The following is a 20,233-nucleotide window of genomic DNA, read 5'->3' as shown; positions in this document are numbered from 1 at the left end:
AAGCGTGTTAGATATGTAAATTGATCTTTTACATCACGTATCGTTAGGATATCACACACGACTCATCCTTCATGTTTGGAAATCTACTATTTCTGCACTGACCAGCGATTGGCTGGCGTGATCCGGACGCATTTACGTAAACAAAAATGGCGGTGTCCTGGTGTTGGCGAAGCCTTGTTGCCATGTGAAGTCTGTGCGGTAATTTTTTTTATCGGTGCACTCATTGAATCTAATATTAAATGTGGTCCAGTTAATGCAGAAGGCATTTACTTCCCGTTAGGTTTCCCCGATGGACGCCGATGCTGTAAATGTGCAGCTGTTAGGCCAAACAGGAACGCGTTCATAGCTTGCAGCTAGCCGCAGTGCTTCTCATCAATACCATGTTTTGCTGACTGAGTGTCAATTTGATGGTTTTTGTTTTGTTTTGGACACGAACTGTTTTTCATCCCTCACCTGGTCCCGATGTAAAAAAAAATAAAAATAAATAAAAATTGCGTTTAAGTGCCAGCTTCAGTCGTCTTCATATCATCGGAGATGGAAAACGTCAAGAAGCCAAAACATGGGTTTAAACCTCGTGGGAAGAATAAACCCCAACCTACCCCCGCGAAAGAAAAACAGACCTACTGCATTCTGTGTCGGAAGATGTACTGGACGCATGTGAGTAACTGTTTTGTCTTCACTCTTATCTCAGCTGTTTAATGTTCACTGAATTTGTTTTGATCGTGTTGATATGTCTCCTCGCTACAGGACGCTCAGGAGCATATGCACAGCTTGCTGCACCACCAGGAGCTGGGCACTGTGGTGGGGATGTAAGTAACATTTCACACACAGAGGGAGATACAACAGCTTGTGCGTTTCACTCATTGAGATCACAGCATTCTTTATGATGAGCCGAGTGTGATCATGGACAGTAGAAACGCACTGGATAGCTTCGGTAGATCCATAGTCACATGCTTGTGTCATTATGAGCCTGCTTCAGTTTAAAAAAACAAAACAGATTTAAACTACTTCCTCAAACTATCAAAGTGAGAGCAAAGGCCATGGACTATAGTCACTTCCTGAATGAATCAATCACTTCAAGCAGCCAGCAGGCAGCCACTTGTGCTTTTAATGTATTCATGTTTTCTAAACAACTTTTTAATAAATCCAAATAAAATTTAACTCCACTTGCTTAAGATGTAAATGCTGTAGATGTGGTGTGTCCAGTGCTGGCCCTGGAGGGCCACCGACCTGCATGTTTGAGGTCTCTGCCAGGTGCAACACACCTGGTTACAATTACAGGATTAAGCAGGGATACGTATAAAACATGCAGGACCAAAATTAAAAGTTCTTTATTAAAGGTTCGTAATAAACGAACCTTTAATAAACACTGAGAAAATATTTGCATGAGATGACAGCATTAGCTGTTTCACAGTGGATTGTGCTTTTATGTTTGACATTTGTATTGAATTAATTCAGTATCAACTTTTCTTCTTCAGACTGTAAGATTAAAAGCCTCTCATCATGGTTTTATGATACAGCTCTGATTGGTGATTTTTGATAAAAGGATTTTTGTTTCTTTCCGTGAACAGCGGTGCGTTTCATGAATGCCATGCTTGCAAGGTGTCCGCCATGGGCTTGGATGAGTATGGCCAGCACATCCTGACTGCTCAGCACGAAGCCAACCTGCAATGCCTGAAGTCTAAAAATATCAAGGCCATTTCTCTGCATAAAACTCTGAGCGCAGAGACCATCAACCGCATTGTGGAGAGAAACAAGCAAATCAAGACTGTTGAGTAAGAATTTCACTTGTTCATAAACTCATGCGCAGATGCATGACAACATTTGACAATCGGGGATCAATCTAGGAATACTGATCCAGTTTCTCAGTCAATACTGCATTTGATAAAGTGTTTAATGTCTAGTTTTCAGATATTGAGGTTTGACTAATGTGTTTCTGTTGAAGGAAAAAAGCCATGAAAAAGAAAAGGAAGAAGCTGAAGCAGGTGGCTGCTAAACAGCTTGCAGGAGAGCAGCAGAAAATAGGGATAATAACTGCGCCCGCAGCGTCAGGGGCGAGGAAATCCAACCAAGAGCAGGCAGGAATCAACACTGCTGTTGTCCAAAACAAGGAGAACAAAAGGTCGGGTGTGCAGAGACCTTTCTCCCTCCCAGAACCATTTCCAATGGTTGAAAGCGAGACGTTTGATCCTTGGTCCGATGAAGCCCCGCATCAGCCTTCCTTCGGCTACCACAGCTTGCAGTACAACAGCACACAAGAGAAGGACTTTACCGACGACCAGCTCCCTCAGAGTGGAGCCATCATCTTTGGCAGGAGTAGCCAGTCCCCTCAGCCGACGCAGGAGAGTTCAGAGACCTCGGCTCGGCCTGCTGCGTTGAGCAAGCCCGCCAACGACGAGCCTCTGCGGGATGTGAACATCAGCTCCATGCTGAGGCACATCAGGAGAGTGCTGGGCGTGAGGGAGCCGTGCCGAGCGGAGCGGGAAGCCCGTAAACTGAGCGTCACACAGAGAAGTGCGATGAACCAGCCGGCGTACATGTCCGCAGCTCCAGCACCAACTTCACTGTTTGCTCAGTCCAAACAGACGGCCTCCGACGGGACACCAGAACAGACCCGCGATGCTCAGGAGAACTCGGGAGCAGCGGTCACGGTTTCTCAGGCGGATTCTGAGCGCATGCTGTACAACTCCGGCAAGGTTCGGATCGCCCACAAACCGGGAAAAGGCCATGTGAACACAGATGCCAAACTCAAACCGACTCTGGACAAGTTGCTCCGCCTGTCGGGAGCCAGGAGTAAGCTGAACTGGAGTCAGATGTCTAGTGATCTCAGGAAGAAGCAGATGAAAGGCATGCACAGGTGAGGACATCAGCATCACACAAGGTCTTTAGCTTTAGTCTGCATCCAGCAGGTGGGAGAGTCATCTTTTTCTCGGTGCGTTTGCAGGTTTGGACTCGAGATGATGAAGCATCCGGCGGACCAGCAAAGCTCGACACAGTCAGAGGACCTGGACTCCCCTCTGTCCGAAGGTTTCCACTGGGAGTCGCTTCCAGGCAGTCCTTTAGACCTGCTGCCTCCCCCCGAAGGCGCGGCCGACGCCGACGATCCCACAGAGGAGGAGGAGGAGGAGGAGGAGGATTCTCACGCAGTCGGACACATGGAGCCGCCCGCTTCAGCACAGCCCAGCTTCAGCAGCCGGACCGCAGCCGGGCTCATGGTGAAGATGGAGTCTGGCTTCGGGGACGAGGAGTTTAGCGACAGCAGTCGTCCCGCCAAGAGGAGGTGCGACACTGGAGCGGTGAGTTCTGACCGGAGAACTTGGAGTTTGTCACTGTTCATGTCGAATATTGTAAAGTTTTGCCTCACAAATGTAGTTGCATTGTATTGTAGCGCCTTAACTTTTATGTGTGGTTGCAGGATGGTGTCGATTCTGAGAATGTATCTAAAAGAAAGAAGTCAAACAGAGGTAATTTCTTATATATGTGAGATCCATTTCTCGTTTAAATTCTTAACCTTTTTTTTTTTTTTTTTTAACTTTTTATTTCTACCAAGCACAAAAACTGCAGGAATTCAACCAGACTTAAAACAAACTGTGCCAAAATATAGATAGTAAAATAGCTAAAACTCAATCCTCAAGTTGTAGCAATCAATTTTAGTTAATTTGAAATATGTTTACCAGGAAAAAGTCCTAATTCAGTTTATCCATGTCTCATATATTTTACTGAGCATTAGAGACGTTTTTAGAAGAATTCCATCAATTAAAGTTCCATATTGCAACACCCTCCTCTTTATGCATCAGATTTATTCTGCTTCTATTCAAAGAAATGCAAAAGAAAACACGACTGGGCCATTTAGATGCTCAAAACGAGTGAGATGCTCCTTCTGTTGCTCGTTCTCACATTTATTACTGGATGTGTTGCTTTGGCTTTGATGCATATTCAACATATTGACTTCCATGGCTCTTATAAAAGCTTTATTTAATCTGAATATTGTGTCTCAAGTGAGGGAAAAGTACATCGTTGGGCTTTTGGACACTGTCGGAATAATTTGGTGACTTTAAACTACATTTCTGAGTGAATTCAGTTGATTCCTGAATGCTTCCAGGCCAGGATCAAATGGACCAGCTGCTGACGGTGTCTCTGAGGGAGGAGGAGCTGAGCCACACGCTGCAGGATTTGGACAGTTCTCTCATCCAGGCCCGCGACGCCCTGCAGGCCGCCTACATGGAGGTCCAACGGATCGTGCTGCTGAAACAGCAGGTGAGTCGCATCCCACTTTATCGTCGCCGATTTCACTTTGGCAGTGAAGAGGGAGCTGAGGTGTTGGGTGAGAGGCTTCATCCTCTGTGATCGATCAGGATCCGTGTCAGATTGTGGATTCGTAAGTCCTGCTTTCGTTTCAGTGTGCCGTCGAGGTCAACAGACTGCGAGCCAGACGCATCGAGATCCTGCAGAACATGCAAGGTCAGCGTCGCTTCACACCTCAGTGAAACCTTTCGCTCGGAATTCTTGTGCAGGTGACGGATGTTGACGCTGCGGTTTTTATTGTGATTTCTTCCAGGTGAGCTCTCTGGATCGTCTCATCCTCCAGAGACGGCCTCATCCTCTTCCGCTGCCGTGCAGCCGCCTTCCTTCCCTCCGCCCGACGGCGTCCCCGTTCCCTCGAGCCAGCTCTCGCCTGCCGCGGCGCCGCCGTCGCCGGTCGGCCCGCTCCAGCTCCAGCCCTCTGCCGCTTCTTTATCCATAAAGAAGGAAATGTGCAATCTCCCGACGGCGACGCCTCCCAGCCGCAGTGCCGATGGGGATCCTCTCCCCGACGTCGCTGCAGACGGCTCCTCGTACGCAAACGCGCCCCCCACCACCGAGCCGTCTGCTGGACAGGAAGAGCAGGAGATCCTGGAGGAGGCGGAGGACTGCGGAGAAGCCGTTCCAGCAGAGGAGCCGCGGCCTGAACGGAGCGACGCCGGAGAGGAGACGGAGGGAATTTTCAGCACAGAAAACGTAGTCGTAGAGACCGAACCCGAAGAAGAGGAAAGTAAAGAGGACAGAGGGAACGAGAGCGACAACTCGGTGGAGGTGATCCACTCCAAGACGGAGATCATAGCCATCGAGGAATCGGACTATGAGGACTTACCTGAGGCGAAGCCAGACGGCCCCGATGGAACCGACGAGCCGCTGCAACCCGGCGGCGTGGAGCTGAGCTCTGCGGGAACGCAGACGGCGCAGCAAGCCGACGCTGACAGGTGAGGTTCCAGCTTCCAGAGCTCATCCTGAACTTCATAGTTTTTATCCCCACATTCAGACCAGCTCTTTCTCTCCACCCTGCAGCAAAGCAGATCTCATCGCCGCTAAAGCAGAAGATGGCGAAACCCCTGAAGGTGAGCGGATTTCATGCACTCCATCTGCTTAAAAAACAAGCATGGGTTGAGTTTTTGTGTTGTTAAAACTCCAGTTTAGTTTCAGAGTCTGCCGAGGACGAGCAGCCGTCAGTGGGACCATTTCTGAATCACACCGGTCCCGTCAACAGCCTGCAGGTCCACGACGGCCTGCTCTACACGTGTTCCGGGGACAACACGGCGCGGGCCTACTGCCTGGCGGTATGGTCCTCAGTTCAATCAGTAAAACGCACGCGTTCCACTTCCTATCATATTAATTTACGCGTCTTTTTCCGTGCAGACCAGGGAGTGCAAAGCTGTCTTCGAAGGACACACAAATAAAATCAACTGTCTGCTGGTGTCGTCCCTCCCCAACATGCCCACGCGCCTCTACACCGGAGCCAGTGACCAGATGATCCGCGCCTTCAGCATCAAGGCACCAAAAAATAAAATACTTGTTGGAAAATTGCTCATTTTTTAAATTTCGACTGCTCAGTACAATTGATTTCTCTTATTAGTAAATTTTCAGCGTTTGAACTTCTTTTCTTCATTTCTCTTGCTGTCAGTCTAAAAAGTGCCTGGAGCAGATCTTCCTGCCGGACAGAGTCTTGTGTTTTCACATCGCCTGGAATATTCTGTACGCCGGCCTCGCCAACGGTTCGGTCTTCAGCTATGACTTGAAGGTGAGTGGTTTAGGTTATTTTGAAGGGCTGCTCTTCGAAGGAATAACCTGCCGTCCGCCCGTCAGACCCTGAAGGAGCTGGACGTGTTCGAGTGCCACGGCCCGCGGGGGGTGAGCTGCCTGGGCACCGCCCAGGAGGGCGCCCGCCGCCTGCTGCTGGTCGGGTCGTACGACAGCACCATCAGCGTGCGCGACGCCAAGAGCGGCCTGCTGCTGCGCTCCCTGGAGGGCCACACCAAGACCGTGCTCTGCCTGAAGGCGAGGAAGCCTCACAGATCCTCTCGGCCCCGCCCCTCCGAATCGAGACGGTGCTGACAGGATGCGGTTGTTTTTCAGGTGGTGAACGACCTGGTCTTCAGCGGCTCCAGCGACACGTCGGTTCACGCGCACAATATTCACGTGAGTGTTTCACATTAATGTTAATTTGATCGGTATTTTAACACATCTCTGACCTGTGGTTTTGTTTGTTTTTGTTTTTCTATTAGACTGGCGAGCTGGTTCGTATCTACAAGGGCCACGGCCACGCCGTCACGGCCATCGTCATCCTGGGGAAGGTGATGGTGACGGCCTGCTTGGATAAACTGGTTCGGGTTTATGAGCTGCAGGTACGTTCGGCTCGTGCTTGAGGAATAATTCAACATCAGGCCTCAAGTCTGATAAATTCAAACAAGCGATCTGTTGTTTTAAGCCCATTTGTGTTTGTTCCTGTTCAGTCTCACGACCGCCTGCAGGTCTACGGCGGCCACAGCGACATGGTGATGTGCATGACTGTCCATAAGAGCGTGGTGAGTTTCAAACCGTTTAACTTCCCCTCCCTCATCACGACTCCCGGCCGGGGGGGCATGGTTGATGCCGACTCGTTTCTCTGCAGATCTACACAGGCTGTTATGACGGCGGCGTCCAGGCCGTCAAGCTCAACTTGATGAAGAACCACCGCTGCTGGGTAGGGAGCCGCCGCATGTTTCAACAGTGTCTCCTCCCTGAGCGTGTGTGGCTGAACTGTTCCCACTCCTTTTCCAGTGGCAGAACTGCTCCCTGATCTTCGGCATCCCCGAACACCTGGCGCAGCACCTCGCCGGAGACCACAGCAATCCAAACCTGCAGATGATGAAATGTCGCTGGAGAGGCTGCAGCACGTACTTTGCAACGCAGCAGCTGATAAGAGAGGTAAACGGCTGATTTGAAGTCAAAGGATACCAAATGCATGCATATTATTAAGAAAAAACAGTAGCACATGTATTATTCATGATAAAAATGTTTTAACCTCGTCTTTTTTTTATTGCAGTAATTGTATAATTTTCCTTTTTTTTTAAATTTTCCCTGCAGAAGTTGCCTGAACACATGCAGAAACACGTGGAGGAAGACAGCAGCATGCAGCAGTGACCGAGTGAAGGAGGATTAGCTTTGTCGCCCGTCACAATTCACCGAGTTCCTCTTTTGTATTACCAGGCAGAATGGGTTGTTTCATCCAGGGATTCAAACAGGAATTCCATCTCTGCTCTCGTGTAAACTCCACAGCCCGTCAGACCAGAGAGGCAAGTTGCTACTGATCCCTTAATACGTCTCCTTTTGTTTATATTTTAGGCTTCTTTTTTCCATTTTGTTTTTTAGATCGTTTTATTTATGCAATGAGACTCTTCTTTTGATGCAATGAAGACTTGGATTAAAAGAGATCAGACTGCGCCGCTCGGCCACAGAAACACCCTCACTGGTTTTGAAAGTAATTCCTCCATGTGATCGACCAATAGATAAATATTGACTTAAACAGTTGATTTGAAACTGTGGCATCACTGTTTAAGTCCTCTATTAATTTTGTCCTCATTTCCCCCGCCGCTGTCTTTGTCTTGCCTTAATTGGTATTATTTTAAAGTGCAGTATGTTTTGTGTCATAACATCAGTAATAAAAAAAATAAAACAGCCACCACCGATATTCATGTTTTATTTTAGAAATGTTTTTCTACAAAAAAGTGACAAAACAGAGATGATGCCAGCCTGAGTCATTTTTCTCATGAGTAATTTTCTTTATGATAATGTTCTGTTTTAAATTTTTCTCTTGGAAAAACATAAATCAGTCTATCAGAGGGTAAATTAGGAGAGAATGTCACTCATACTCACACTTAAGATTTATAGTCATCAGTTAACTTCCACATACACATACTCCCCTTTTATTTTCTTGTTTTCATCAAATATTTTACATCAGATCCAGTCTACAAAGAACTAAATTCACTCTACACGAAATTCTTTTTGTTTTTTTTCTTTCCGTTGGCTGGGCCCCTGAAATGCTCCCAAACCGCTCGAGGGAGGTTCGCCTTACACTCACCGCTCATGTAGACCGATAACACACAAGTAAAGACACAATTCCAAATATAAAACTGCATGAAAAGGGAAATCTGACACCGCTGACAACAGGATCTGGGTTTCTTCACAACAGCTGTTCAAAAATACACCATTTAATGAAGTGACTGTTCGTGCTGGCGAGCGTCGCAGACCGGACGGTGACCTAGGAGTACATGGTCAGCTGAAGCCACTGGGAAGAGAGCAACAGGATTTCATGATCATGTTAAAGTTCAACCACGAACCAACAATGACGCAAGATTTATTGCCACTGTAGGAGGGGAAGGTTAACAGTGATTAACTGAATTGCAATCTGCTCATTCTCCACTGGAGGGAACTAAATCTTACACGTTTCATTCAAATGTTTGGTATTTCATTTCCCACAATCCACCCTTCCTCCTGTATGCACGTATCGATACGCATACATGTGACAGACTTTTTAACTGTTCTGTCAACTAGCTGTAAAATCACTTTCAGTTATTTTTATTGTCTGAAAAGTCTGTGTGAATACTCTTCAATTGTTGAACTGAATGATTGGAAATAAAGAAAGAAAAATGTGTTTTTACCTCAAGGACGTTTAACTTGATGATTCCATCTCCATCTTTGTCAAAGGCATTGAAAGCCCCTGCAAGAGAAGCATCAGATAGTCCTCAGATTTACTCCTTCAAGGCCTCGTATATTGTACAGGATTGTCGCTATGCAGACTGTTTGCGTTTGTAAAATAAGAAAGGGAACGTTCGGAAAATTGGTTTCCCAAGTATTCACAAAGAGCTGGTGTGATGGAAAGCTCACATTGAATATGTTCTGGAAGTGGTTTGTACTCACTGAACATGCCCTCCAGCCTCACAAAGCAGCAGATGTAGCTGTCGAAGTCGATGTTGAGGCGCTCGTCTGCGTAGCGCATGGCGATGATGTCGTACAACTGCTTGTTGAGGTGAAACCCTGCAGTGGAAAAATGAGGAAGACAGGAATTTCATATCAGTTTGTTTTTTTCTGTTTCCCACCACATAAAGCAGTGAGTATGTGAACTGTGACTTCTGTAAAAAGGGTCACTCATGCAAGGCAGTGTTAGGAGTACTCTGAGCACACGGAGAGAACATGCAAACTCCACAAGCTGCCCACCTGCGTCATTAACGGCGTTCCTCATCTCAAAGCTGCTGATGGTGCAGGATTTATCGACATCATAGCGTTTGAAGATGATCTGCAAACAGAAAAAAAGAGACAAATTCAAGAGTTTGTTGTCAGATGCTCAATGAAATATGTTAAAAGGACATTTCAAAACCTTTAAATACTCTAGCGCCTTCTTTTTAAAGTCGCTAATATTAAACAGTTATGAATCAATTCATATGGAAAAAAAGAAATCTGCAAAGTGCATAAAAATGTTACAGTTTATGTCATAAAATGCGTAAAATTCTCACTGGGTATTTCTAAAATAAACATTTAAAGATGAAATACATCAATCTGACGTACTAATTTTGAACTGACAGTAGAAGTGCGTATGCCAATGTTCAATACACTTAATTATTTCATCAGGTATTCTGTGATCCACCTTTGGAAAAATTGTGAGATTTAACACATTTGCAGGTTCACTGGGGATGGAACTGTCCCACCTGCCACTCTTTGATCTTTTTCCACAAGTGTTTGAACTCCTGCAGGTTCAGCTTCCCCGTCCCATCGGTCTGAGGAAGGAGACGCTCAAGGGAAAAACACAGCATGTTTTCTATTTTAATTTATGGGAACTAACAGTCCTCACTTTCATCTTCGCTTTTAAAAAATGCAATTATGTGAAACTATTCAATCAGATTCCACGCAAAAACAGAATCAAACCCAGGATTTCTCCGATGTGAGCAGAGATTTCTAAACACTGCAGCACTGCACGGTTCCACCACATTCACACCCCTCTGGCTTTAAGGATACGTCCATTAAGGCGATCATACTCCGACATGTCTCCAGACTGAAGCCGTCCGACTTTATTTCACTGTCTGCAAAGAAGAGAGGTCATTTTAGGGGACATAGCAAGGACGCAGCAGCAGTAATGACAGTCATTTGTGCTTTACATTTAGAAAACACACACACACACACACACACACACACACACACACACACACACACACACACACACACACACATAAATCAGTCAGTGAGATCTTCTGTTCACCCACGTTTGGAAAGAACGTTCTTCATGATGGTTTTGAGTTCGTTGGCACAAATCTGCATATCCTGAGAGAAAAAGAAATAATTTTCTCCACATTCAACTCTTAATTCAACATCAGAACAACCCCCCCCCCCCCCCCCCACACACACACACACACACACACACACACACACCACTCCCCTCCTCACCTCGCCTGCAATCTGCTGGTAAATGATCCTGAACTGTTTTTCCTCTTCAGTCTCTACTTCGGGCTCCAACATTTCCCTCTAAAAGACAAATCAAATAACAATTTTTTTTTCACAAAGAGACAAAAACAGAAATAAAAAAACCTTCTTTGATAAACGATCAGTCTATAAAAGAGGAAATATCATTAACCGTCACAACCATGTACCAGCAGGGAGACGTAACAGGAGGCTCCTCCTAAAGAACAGCCACATCCTGCAGCCATTACCTGATTAAAGTTAAATATTCTCCTCTGACATGGAGAATATTCCCCCTTTTTTTTCCTATCTTTATTTATTTGAATTATTCATTCACTGACTTAAACTGTGTCCCGACTCTACACACACTGAATATATTCGTGATGTTTGGGTGGATTGAGGAAACTGAATCGCCTCTTGTGCATAAATAAATCTTTTATCTGATTCTCATCCTGGATCAGCGTCAATTGTGAAGCTTTATATTTACATATTGGGTCCACTGATTGGATTCAAGCTGCACGCACAAATGCATCCCCAACAGTATTTTAGGTTTATTACACAGAAACTGAAAAATGTTTCTAAAAAAAAAAAAAAAAAAAAAAAAAATCACAATTTTAGATTCCAAATTCAAATAATAATCAAAAGTTTTCAAAATAAGATTATAATCAAATAAGATCTACATCAACGTGATTTTAACATGAAAACACCTCAGAAAGTTCATTATTCAACTGAAAATTCAATAACCACAAAGTGTGAGACGGCACATGTACTTTTAAAACATCAGAGGAGATCAGTGCGCTAAAAAAACAGGTCATCACTGAGGCCTCATGGGAAAACAGGTGCGGCCGAGACACTTGAGATCACTTGGCTTAAGACTCGATTGTTTCATTCCCAGCGGTGATATCCGAGCCCTCAGCACTGGAGCTGTCAGGAGTTATGACGGGGCTGGAAAGCTCGCAGGTCAGGATAACGCACGCGTGCACGGACGCACATGCACGTGTCTGCAGCCCGACAGTACCTTTGGTTTCTTCTTCTTTTCCCCCAGAATGCCATCGTGCTCGATTTCCTTGTTGGCTCGAGCTCTGTCCGACACAAACACAATGGGCTGGCATGCGAGAAACAGGACACAGTTAGTACTGATGATCCGGTGATTTATTGATGGTGCAAAACACAGCTGCTCACAGCTGATCCATAATGAGGAGGAGCACCGGGTCAACACACGGTTACCTTCTCTTTCTTTTTCTTGTCTTGCTGGTGTTCGTTAAGACACGTGCAGGGGACAGAGAGATGAGATGAGATGAAGAGGGAGAAAAGAAACACTTCAATATTCATCTGCTAGTTAACCAAAGGGTGAAAAGCACCATGGGAGAAAAATACGGAGATGAATGGTCAAATGGTGAGTTGGTGAGTTTGATTCAAGCTCTGTGGAAATATTAGAATTTTAGTAATTAATCTATTTCAGTGGTAATGTCGGTATCTTGTTGCAAACCTGTGTTTTATTGGATCCAATGGTGTTTTCCATATCCCTGTGAGGATAAGCACAACAGAACTATCATGACTTTCTCATCTTTTGGTTTCTAAATCTATCTTGTTGTCAGCTCGCCCCAGAATAGCACCAAGCAGCATCGGCCGTCCTCACTCTGAAGTGTTCTGCTTCTCGGAGAAGACCCTCAGGATGAACTCTCCCTCCTTGTGGGGGTTGAAGGTCGTGGGGATGACGACGTATTCTCCCGGAGGCAGCCGGAAACGCTCCGTCACCTCCCGCAGGTTGATGTAGGTTTTGCATTTGGCCTTGGAGGCCGTGTAGAGGAAGAAATCTTTCTGCAGATGTTGATCCTGACCTCGCATCTGCGGATGGAAGTGTGTTTATCACAAACACGACTGGCTGAAGGTGGATTTCAAAATAAAACCCCTCTTCAAAATGTGCATACCTCCTTCGGGACCTGCAGAGACAGAAGAAATTCAACATGAAATCAGCTCGTGGCGTGGACCCGCTGAAGCGTTTCAGGTTCTGCGATCACTACCTCGTAGATGGAAAACCCAATGGTGAGAAATTTGGCCCCCTGGTGGCGCTGCATTCTTCGGCCTTTTTGCATCAGAGCCACGACGACGGTGCAGGCCACCCGCCCGTCCTCCGGGTCGTCGTCCTCCTCGTGCAGCTGCAGACGGTACTGAGGGTTCGTCCAAAACGTGTCTGCAAGATACAGCAGCGAAAAGTGTGGGAAAGCATGTGTTAGGCTGCACTATAAGGTGCAATATTTAACTTTTAACGCTCCGGCGGTGGCCTACCGGGGAAGTTTCTGCATCCCCCAGCCGAGCTGCCTCGGACCCAGCGGCCCTCGTGGACCGACACCGTCCAGCTGTGTCTTTCGTCACCCTGCAGGGTGTCCGGGGTCAGGTTGCACATCTCCAGCTTCGTGAAATACTTCTTGAAATCGTCAAAGGACATCCTGGAGGGGAAAACAGAAAGAGAATCTTGTGCGAGGAAATTCTGGCATGAGTGTGGCGTGTCCTGCTGCCAGCTAGAGGCAAATAAATTAAGAAAGATCTTAGTTTAAAATTAACCAAATAACGAGGAGCATTAAAAAAAAACCTGTTCCCAAATGTTTTATTTGGCAGCAACATTACAATTTGTTGTCTGATGGACATTTTATCTGTCATCCAAGTCGATACGGCGAGTGTTTTTTAGACAGATGGGGACTAAAGCATACAGGAACTTTTGAATTTTATGAGGACTTCTAATGCTCCCATTACATGATTACAATTAAAACTCAGATATCTGTGGCCAGTGTTGATAAGAAGTAAGCTGAGTGCAAAGGTTGAAAGCAATTGAGCTGTCATCTGATCAGGAATACATGGAAATAAATCCATTCAATCACTTATTAGATGAACCTTGAACAGCTGTATTGCATCAGACAGAAACATCTGGGCACTCTGGAGGCCCAGAAGACAAGAGGCACCTTGAATGAAATAACTGCAGTCCAAAAGGATCTTAAGTTATATTCTTTATAACGATGATGGACAACATACTGCATACAGATGCTATATTAATCATTCTATATTTATCTCTGAGTGGACTATTGATGTTTTTAAAAGATCAGATAAAAGCTAGAAAGTCTGACTCACCAGAACTCACTGGTCTCTACTGTTTGTTTCTTCAGGTTCTCCTTGTCCGCGATGGAAATGGTCGACCACTCCTTGGAACTATGGAAAATCAAACACAATATCCCAGAATGACTATAAAAACCAACATCTTCTCCACATCCCATAGGCGCCCTGGGTTAGCAGGTCATCTTACTTTGGACTCCAGGGTCCTTTCCAGACCACCCAGCCCCAGGGGTTACGCAAACGGATCAGACGAATTCTGCCGTTCTTTGACACGTCATCACACTGGAAGAACAACACCGACAGAAAATCAGCATTGCTCGGAACTGTTTAATATCGTAACCAACACCTGCGCTGAAACTGAAAGTCTGACCTCTTCCAGGCCGATGATGGAGTAAGCGTGACCCCTGATCAGACCCAGGTCGGTCCGAGACTCCATCTCACTGGCTGAAAAGACCTAACAGACACAAAACACGTCAGAGCCAACTGAAAATGTTTTCTTTTACAGGATGTTGAAGATAATCACAGGATCTGCAACTATTACTTTATCATTATATGGTGCCATATTTGCATGAAGCTAAATCTTCTCATTGAAAAATGTAATTTATTATTAGTGTGTTTTAATGTATCTTACAACTCCTTTATACCTGACTTGTGTTTCAGCGTGTTGTGTCGCTGTGAGGCTCAGAAAACCACCGCCAGCACTTACATCTATGGAGCAGCCCATCAGCGAGCCTCTCTCCAGAGCCTTCCTCATGATGCTGTACAGCTCTTTGGGCGGCTCGGCCAGCTCGAAGAACTCAGTCACCCCGCCGGTGAAATCCTCCATCGCTTCCAGCGTGTTTCCCCCTTTCAGAGCCTCGTACGATCCGTGCAACCTGAGAGAGAACGGTCAGAAGAGTCTGTTCCTTCTCCGAGGTCTCCATTTTTTTTTAAACAGCCACTTTAGGACACATGAGAGGATTTGAGTTCCCTGTTCAGTGTAAACACACCAACAAAAATAAACATGTTAATCATCTGTCTCGTTCAGGAATGAGTCCTAAATCATATTTGACTTCGGTTCATAAAATGCATGTGGCAGCGAGGTGAAAGGTGACTTCTTACATTCAGGGGTGTTCCACTATTTTATTTATTGTCTGTGAATGAGACATTGAAGTCAGAGCAGCAGAGGCAGTGACTGTCTCCACTCACTTTGCGTAGGCTTTTTCCAGAAGGGCGCTCCAGAATTCATTTTCTCTGAACGATTTGGTAAACACTAGCTGGTTGTTGCAGGTGGGAATGCGGTCGTCCACGATCACGTCAATCCATTCGCCATAACGCCAGAACTGGGTGAGAAAGACAACAATGAAGGACAACAAAGGAGCAGGAACTCATCAAAACCTGCAAGGGAAAGATCTTTCTTTTTGTACTTTTTAATAAACTCTATCAAACCACAACTGAGTTGTTTAAAACAAAAATTCAGCAACATGGAAGCGATTGAAGTGTGTCGAGGACTGGTTGTTTCACTTTGTTTTAACTGGAAGTTTTTATGGTGAACAAAGAGCAAACACGCATAAGACGATCCACAGAGCATGCTGCAAAGTTCACTGGCAAAGAGTCCATAAAAGTCAATCCAATAATAAAGAGTAAAGATTTTTCTGGTATGCCAGTCACAAAAACAAAAGGGTAATAAGGGACTGTTTATTTAAGCTCAAGAAGTATTTAAAGTATTTGAATTCACTGTCACATTTTCAGTTGTGGATTTCTTATTGCTGTGGCTTCTAAAACGAATCTAATTTTAAATGCACTGGTGTAAATCTAGAAATGTACTGTATTATTGCACAATGGAGGAAATGCTGATGTAAAACCTGGAAGTGAAAGATTCCTGCGTAGTTCTCTGTGAAGCTCTGGTCCTGGGGAATCACCCGGTACAGCAGCTTCTCGTTCAGGGTCAGACAGGCGATGGCAGCCAGCAGCCAGCAGTCGCCTGTCAGCAGCACATTCACCAAGCGTTCAAGTACCGATGAAACCACGCTGCTGCGTGAACCAGCCAACTTTATCTGACTTAATGTTTCCCTTTATTATCTGTAGGTAAAATAAACTTATTTGCTGCTGCATTTCAGTGTCAGTGCAGCAACGATTCAAATGTTACCCAATTCTCCCTGGCAGATATCGGTCCGGTTGGCTCCGTCGATGATGAACTGGGGGTTTTCACATATTTCCTAGAAGAAGAAACCTTTCTGAGTGTCTTGCAAAAAGATTTTTATCACAGTATTAAGTAATCCATGCACTAATGGATTCAAAAGCGTCCTAGAACAAGGAAACTATATTTCCCATTCAGTCTCAAAAGAAAGAAGAAACACTTATTGTTGAATTCACTAAGCTCCCTTCATTAACAGGAAATAAAAATGGCAATTAAACTGTGAAAACATGACTTTAGTTACTCAACATCCTTTTGAAGGTATTCAACATAAATGTAAGTAAAATAAAATATGTATTTGTGTGTTTGAACAAATTTAGCCCACAATAAAATAAAAAAAATATAAATGCCTCAATTTTTAAATGAAAACTTATGTTTGAAATGCCACCGTTTCAAACTGATTGAGCTCCAAAATGTAAAAGGAATGCTATTAATTTCAGATTTTTAGACTTGGGGAAAAAAGCCTTCTGTATAAATGTAAAAAAAAAAAAAAAAAAAGTAAAGAAAAAATAATAAAGCTTGTTCGTTTTTTTGTTTTTTTTTTTAAAAGCATGTATGGTTTTCATAGCTGAAATATTCTAAATGTGTTATTTTATTTCAACTCTTGTCTCTAAGAATCAGCACTTGGCTTGACTGACGGCACAAAACCTCGATCCTGAAACTGAAGGCCAGCTTAGGAACCATCTTTAGGGGGGTCGGGTCACAGGGGTCGTAAAGTCACCCTCAGCGTTGGATGCATCTGTTTGACGAAGCGTCTGTTGAAAGTTCACCTGGTCAAGCCGCCATTTGTCCTCTGGTCAAGCGACGACTCTACTTAAATTTCTTTTAATGGAATCATCAGTTAATATGTACGTTTTGTTCTCAATTTATGTGTAAATTGTACTTCTTTTACAGTGTGTGTGTGCGTGCGTGCATGTGTGTGTTTAAGAGGTTCTCATGCTCGCAATGTAAGGACACCTTTTCAAAACTATACTGTGAGATACCAGGTAATTATTGCCCATATAGTGATATTTCTCTCTTTAACACGTACACGAACACATCTGAGTAAGAAGAGAGGAGAGGCGCCCCAGCTGCTGCTCCTCCCATTACACGACAGATCATGACTAGATATGTAAAAACACGACTCATGTGCCTATTTTAGAGCCTGCTCAGCGGGTGACCCCTGCGAGGGATTCATGTATCACTAATCTGAGCTGAATGTCTTATGCTACATCAGTCATGTGCGGCAATAAACCTCATGATTTCTGTTACACAAAGTTTGGAAATGAGATCTGTTTTACGCGTAGTCACAGCTTGCAACTCTGGTTCAGCTCCATGTATGATGAGGGGAAAGAAAGTGGAATACCTCTCCTTTAATGCTTATTTTTGTACTCAATTCAACTACACCTAATCAACCTTCATTTTTCTGGCACCTACAATCAGTGATTATTGATTATTTTTCTTTATATGGTTATCATTTGCATCTTTTTGATGGGAGGGTCCTTGGATGTGTGTCTTCTTATCTTCTGATGTCTGATTTGTCTTTTCATCGTCTGAATGTTCCATGTGAGCTGCGACTGTCCGGGATGTTGTTTACCATACAAAGATTAAAGTTATTCTTAATATCTTATTGGATAATTTCAATAATTAGACAATAATGTTTTTCTGCATTTCATTGATAATTTCACTTTTATTATGTCAGACCTTCATGACTGGGCTTTATCCCATTTAAAATTGAATCACCATAGCTGTGTCAGAGTGTTGGCAGGTTTTACACGTCAAGGATATGTGTCTCTCCTTCATGCCAAACATAGCTGAGTGCCATCTTCAAAATGTCCTCTTAAGCGCTGCAATTACAGCTACAAATCACACCCATGTGCTAGAAACCCGCCAAGGGCTTTGGAAAGGTGTGTGTCGCACACGTATGAAAGTGTGTGGCGATGTTTCAGCCCTTTCTGAGTGAGTGTCAGCTGTCTGTGACTGTAGAAGGTGATAACCCAGAGCTATGCACCGGCAGCCGTGCACTCACATCAACCTGACCCCCCAGAACCCACACGCTGCAGAGGAAGCGATGAAATACTGTCGGATTTCAGAAGAGAGCTTCTCGAAACATGGCAGAGCCTCCTTTGTATTCAGAGCTGTCTGATGACAAGGGGCTGGCACTCACCGAGGGACGCTTCCACTCAAACTTCATCGAGGGTTTCCGGCTGTAGAAGAGTGAGGAGTCGTCTGCAGGGAACAGAGGGTCCTCAAACACAACCTTCTTCTTCACATATTTGTCTCGCAGTTCCAGAAAAGTCTTCAGGCGCTTGGCGTCTTTCACAGCCTCGTTTCTGCTCAGAATCGCAGAGTATATGGAGTTCGCCCCGGCAGGTGGATAATCAGTTTTGGCATCCAGATCTGATGATGCTTCAGTTTCATAAAGTACTTTCTCCTTTATTTCTTCCACGAGAGGCACTCTGGGTGTCTCATCTCCCATCTTGCCGCTGGTGATTCTGTTTGAAGAAGAGTGAAAAAAAAAAAAAGAGAAAAGAACGAGCCGACTCTTGCTTTCTTTGCAGAAACAGTACGTAAAGTTGCGAAAGGGTGCAGAGAAACTTCCTTTGGCCTCCCTGTGTCTAATAATCACTTTTAGTTCCTTTATTTACTGGAAAACACCGTCACAGCTCAGTGACAGCCACCTCGACTGAGTTGTGACACCACCACTCAGTGTTGTGTCCCTGGAGTGCTCTGCAGCTAAATATAGGCCCATTTAAAGGAGGGGAGGAGACTTCTCAAAGAGAGACCCTCGCTTTCCAGTCACTCTGTGCTGGAAACCTGTTCAACATACAGATTTATAATAGTGCCCACAGTCAGAATATACCCTGGCTAATACCAGACTCAAAGTTGTTTTGAGGTGGAGTTTGCATGTTCTCTCTGCTGATGCACTTTTTTTTTCTCACAGGTACTGAAACTGTCGATCGATTGACCCTTGATGAACTTGAGAGACATGAGACAGTAAAAGTAAAACACAACTACAATCAGTGGAATTTCAATAGTTTAAATCCATGTTTTTTGCTTTTTCTGTGATGATCTTGCGAATACTCAGTGTGTGTGTCTATTGTATTTCTTCCCAGAGTCCAAAAATGTTCATTTCAGGCTAAAAAGTGACCCCAGAATTGTCCGTAGAGGTGAATGTGAGTGATACTCTGTTTTGCTCTCACCTTTTTCACAGAGAAGAACCAGGTGCTGGTTCGATGCCGGTGTCAGTGCTTAGTTGATTCCATTCCAGCACCTCCGGAGAGGCTGTCGCTTTTCCACTGTCAAGAAGCCAAGGGAGAGTCACACCACTAAGTCACCATAAAACTTCAGTACGTCACTGCATGCATTATATTTCACACCAAAACACTTGTGAGAATCTGTACCTCGTATAAAGCCATCGAGGCTCACCGGATAAGTTCTTGCCGCTGACGCAGGAGACCACAGTGTTTGATCTGTGACACACCGCTGACCTGTCTCCATCCATGTCTAAAGCGGTAGAAAAAAATGAATGGAAGGACTGACTCTGGCTTCCTTCCCACAATGCTTGTGGAGTTAACCATTGACTCCAAATTCTCTGAAGGGTTGTCATGGGTGGTGCCTACTGTTAGTGTGGAAACTGTTATGTAGGTCAATAACATGATTGGAGTTACATCTTTTAAGTTATTGCTAAAGAAATGTTCAAAGTAAAATTCTTGAGTTTTACATAGTCAACAGGAAGCTGCATGCATTGAATGCTGCAACATCCAAAAAAGTAACAAGAGAAGCATCATTCATAACTTTTTTTTTAATAAAAAAATGCAAATTTGTCAAATTATTACAATTACTAGGGGATGCCTTGAAGGTTGGAAGCTTAGGCCTTCGCTTGCAGACTTGGCAAAAAAAGTTCAACAACGGCATCAAGCCATTCGCCAATAGTGAGTTCATTATTTGCACAGTGCAATCGGTAGCACGTGCAAATCGCTCAAAAGCGCCTTAAACACCCCGGATTATTAAAACGGCTTGTTTGGTTGACTCCCACCTCCATGCAGGGTCGAGTTAATATTTGACAGTGCAGAAGGGGGATCGAGGACGTCGCACCTGGCAACCCGCGCTCGGTCCTGACGTGCTGCGGCTCGTCGTGCAGTGTGCATCTGGAAGTTGTCGCCATCATATCTGGCTTCATGTTAACCGAGCCTTAAGTCATCCAGACGCTGTGAGCGGAGATAT

The 20,233-nt window shown here is 44.7% G+C and overlaps 2 protein-coding genes across 4 annotated transcripts; one reads left to right on the top strand and one right to left on the bottom strand.

The window, feature by feature from the left end:
* The first annotated feature begins 155 nt into the window (after window positions 1-155).
* On the top strand, window positions 156-7,969 carry LOC115401359 (uncharacterized). Its single transcript, XM_030109488.1, has 20 exons — window positions 156-657; window positions 748-809; window positions 1,572-1,775; window positions 1,946-2,857; window positions 2,945-3,296; window positions 3,416-3,464; window positions 4,103-4,257; window positions 4,401-4,461; window positions 4,559-5,240; window positions 5,326-5,375; window positions 5,455-5,594; window positions 5,674-5,808; window positions 5,939-6,055; window positions 6,121-6,312; window positions 6,391-6,453; window positions 6,540-6,659; window positions 6,768-6,839; window positions 6,926-6,997; window positions 7,075-7,221; window positions 7,381-7,969. Exons 1-20 carry the CDS (start codon window positions 535-537, stop codon window positions 7,435-7,437), a joined length of 3,765 nt encoding a protein of 1,254 aa, XP_029965348.1. The 5' UTR covers window positions 156-534; the 3' UTR covers window positions 7,438-7,969.
* On the bottom strand, window positions 7,952-20,129 carry capn3b (calpain 3b). Of its 3 annotated transcripts, XM_030109490.1 has the most exons (25): window positions 19,411-19,513; window positions 19,210-19,305; window positions 18,174-18,501; window positions 15,980-16,049; window positions 15,696-15,814; window positions 15,040-15,173; window positions 14,558-14,726; window positions 14,222-14,305; window positions 14,042-14,133; window positions 13,870-13,947; window positions 13,033-13,193; window positions 12,768-12,937; window positions 12,675-12,686; window positions 12,383-12,591; window positions 12,233-12,269; window positions 11,971-11,994; window positions 11,762-11,848; window positions 10,732-10,809; window positions 10,551-10,608; window positions 10,306-10,370; window positions 9,999-10,067; window positions 9,511-9,589; window positions 9,214-9,330; window positions 8,955-9,013; window positions 7,953-8,581 (listed from the first exon to the last, which is right to left on the bottom strand). In XM_030109490.1, the coding sequence occupies exons 3-25, from the start codon at window positions 18,483-18,485 to the stop codon at window positions 8,555-8,557; spliced, it is 2,310 nt and encodes a 769-aa protein (XP_029965350.1). In that variant the 5' UTR covers window positions 18,486-18,501; window positions 19,210-19,305; window positions 19,411-19,513; the 3' UTR covers window positions 7,953-8,554. The 3 variants fall into 3 exon arrangements, 2 of the variants coding, with proteins under 2 accessions (XP_029965351.1, XP_029965350.1); XM_030109491.1 differs by lacking the exon at window positions 11,971-11,994 and having other exon boundaries at window positions 7,952-8,581; XR_003932946.1 differs by lacking the exons at window positions 7,953-8,581; window positions 8,955-9,013; window positions 9,214-9,330 and adding an exon at window positions 20,105-20,129 and having other exon boundaries at window positions 9,575-9,589; window positions 10,306-10,366.
* Window positions 20,130-20,233: the final 104 nt, after the last annotated feature.

The sequence above is a fragment of the Salarias fasciatus genome, chromosome 15 (genome assembly GCF_902148845.1).
Source record: "Salarias fasciatus chromosome 15, fSalaFa1.1, whole genome shotgun sequence".
In the NCBI taxonomy this organism is placed as follows: Eukaryota; Metazoa; Chordata; class Actinopteri; order Blenniiformes; family Blenniidae; genus Salarias; species Salarias fasciatus.
This window is presented reverse-complemented; position numbering and strand designations above follow the sequence as displayed.

Excerpts from the sequence above, each read along its gene's own strand:
- capn3b (XM_030109490.1), bottom strand. The coding sequence starts at position 18,485 with ATGGGAGATGAGACACCCAGAGTGCCTCTCGTGGAAGAAATAAAGGAG. Across the intron at positions 13,948-14,041 it reads AAAGGACCCTGGAGTCCAAA|TTCCAAGGAGTGGTCGACCA; the intron begins GTAAGATGACCT and ends GATTTTCCATAG. Across the intron at positions 12,270-12,382 it reads GAGAAGCAGAACACTTCAGA|GGATATGGAAAACACCATTG; the intron begins GTGAGGACGGCC and ends TTATCCTCACAG.
- LOC115401359 (XM_030109488.1), top strand. The coding sequence starts at position 535 with ATGGAAAACGTCAAGAAGCCAAAACATGGGTTTAAACCTCGTGGGAAG. Across the intron at positions 1,776-1,945 it reads AAGCAAATCAAGACTGTTGA|GAAAAAAGCCATGAAAAAGA; the intron begins GTAAGAATTTCA and ends TTTCTGTTGAAG. Across the intron at positions 7,222-7,380 it reads CGCAGCAGCTGATAAGAGAG|AAGTTGCCTGAACACATGCA; the intron begins GTAAACGGCTGA and ends TTTTCCCTGCAG.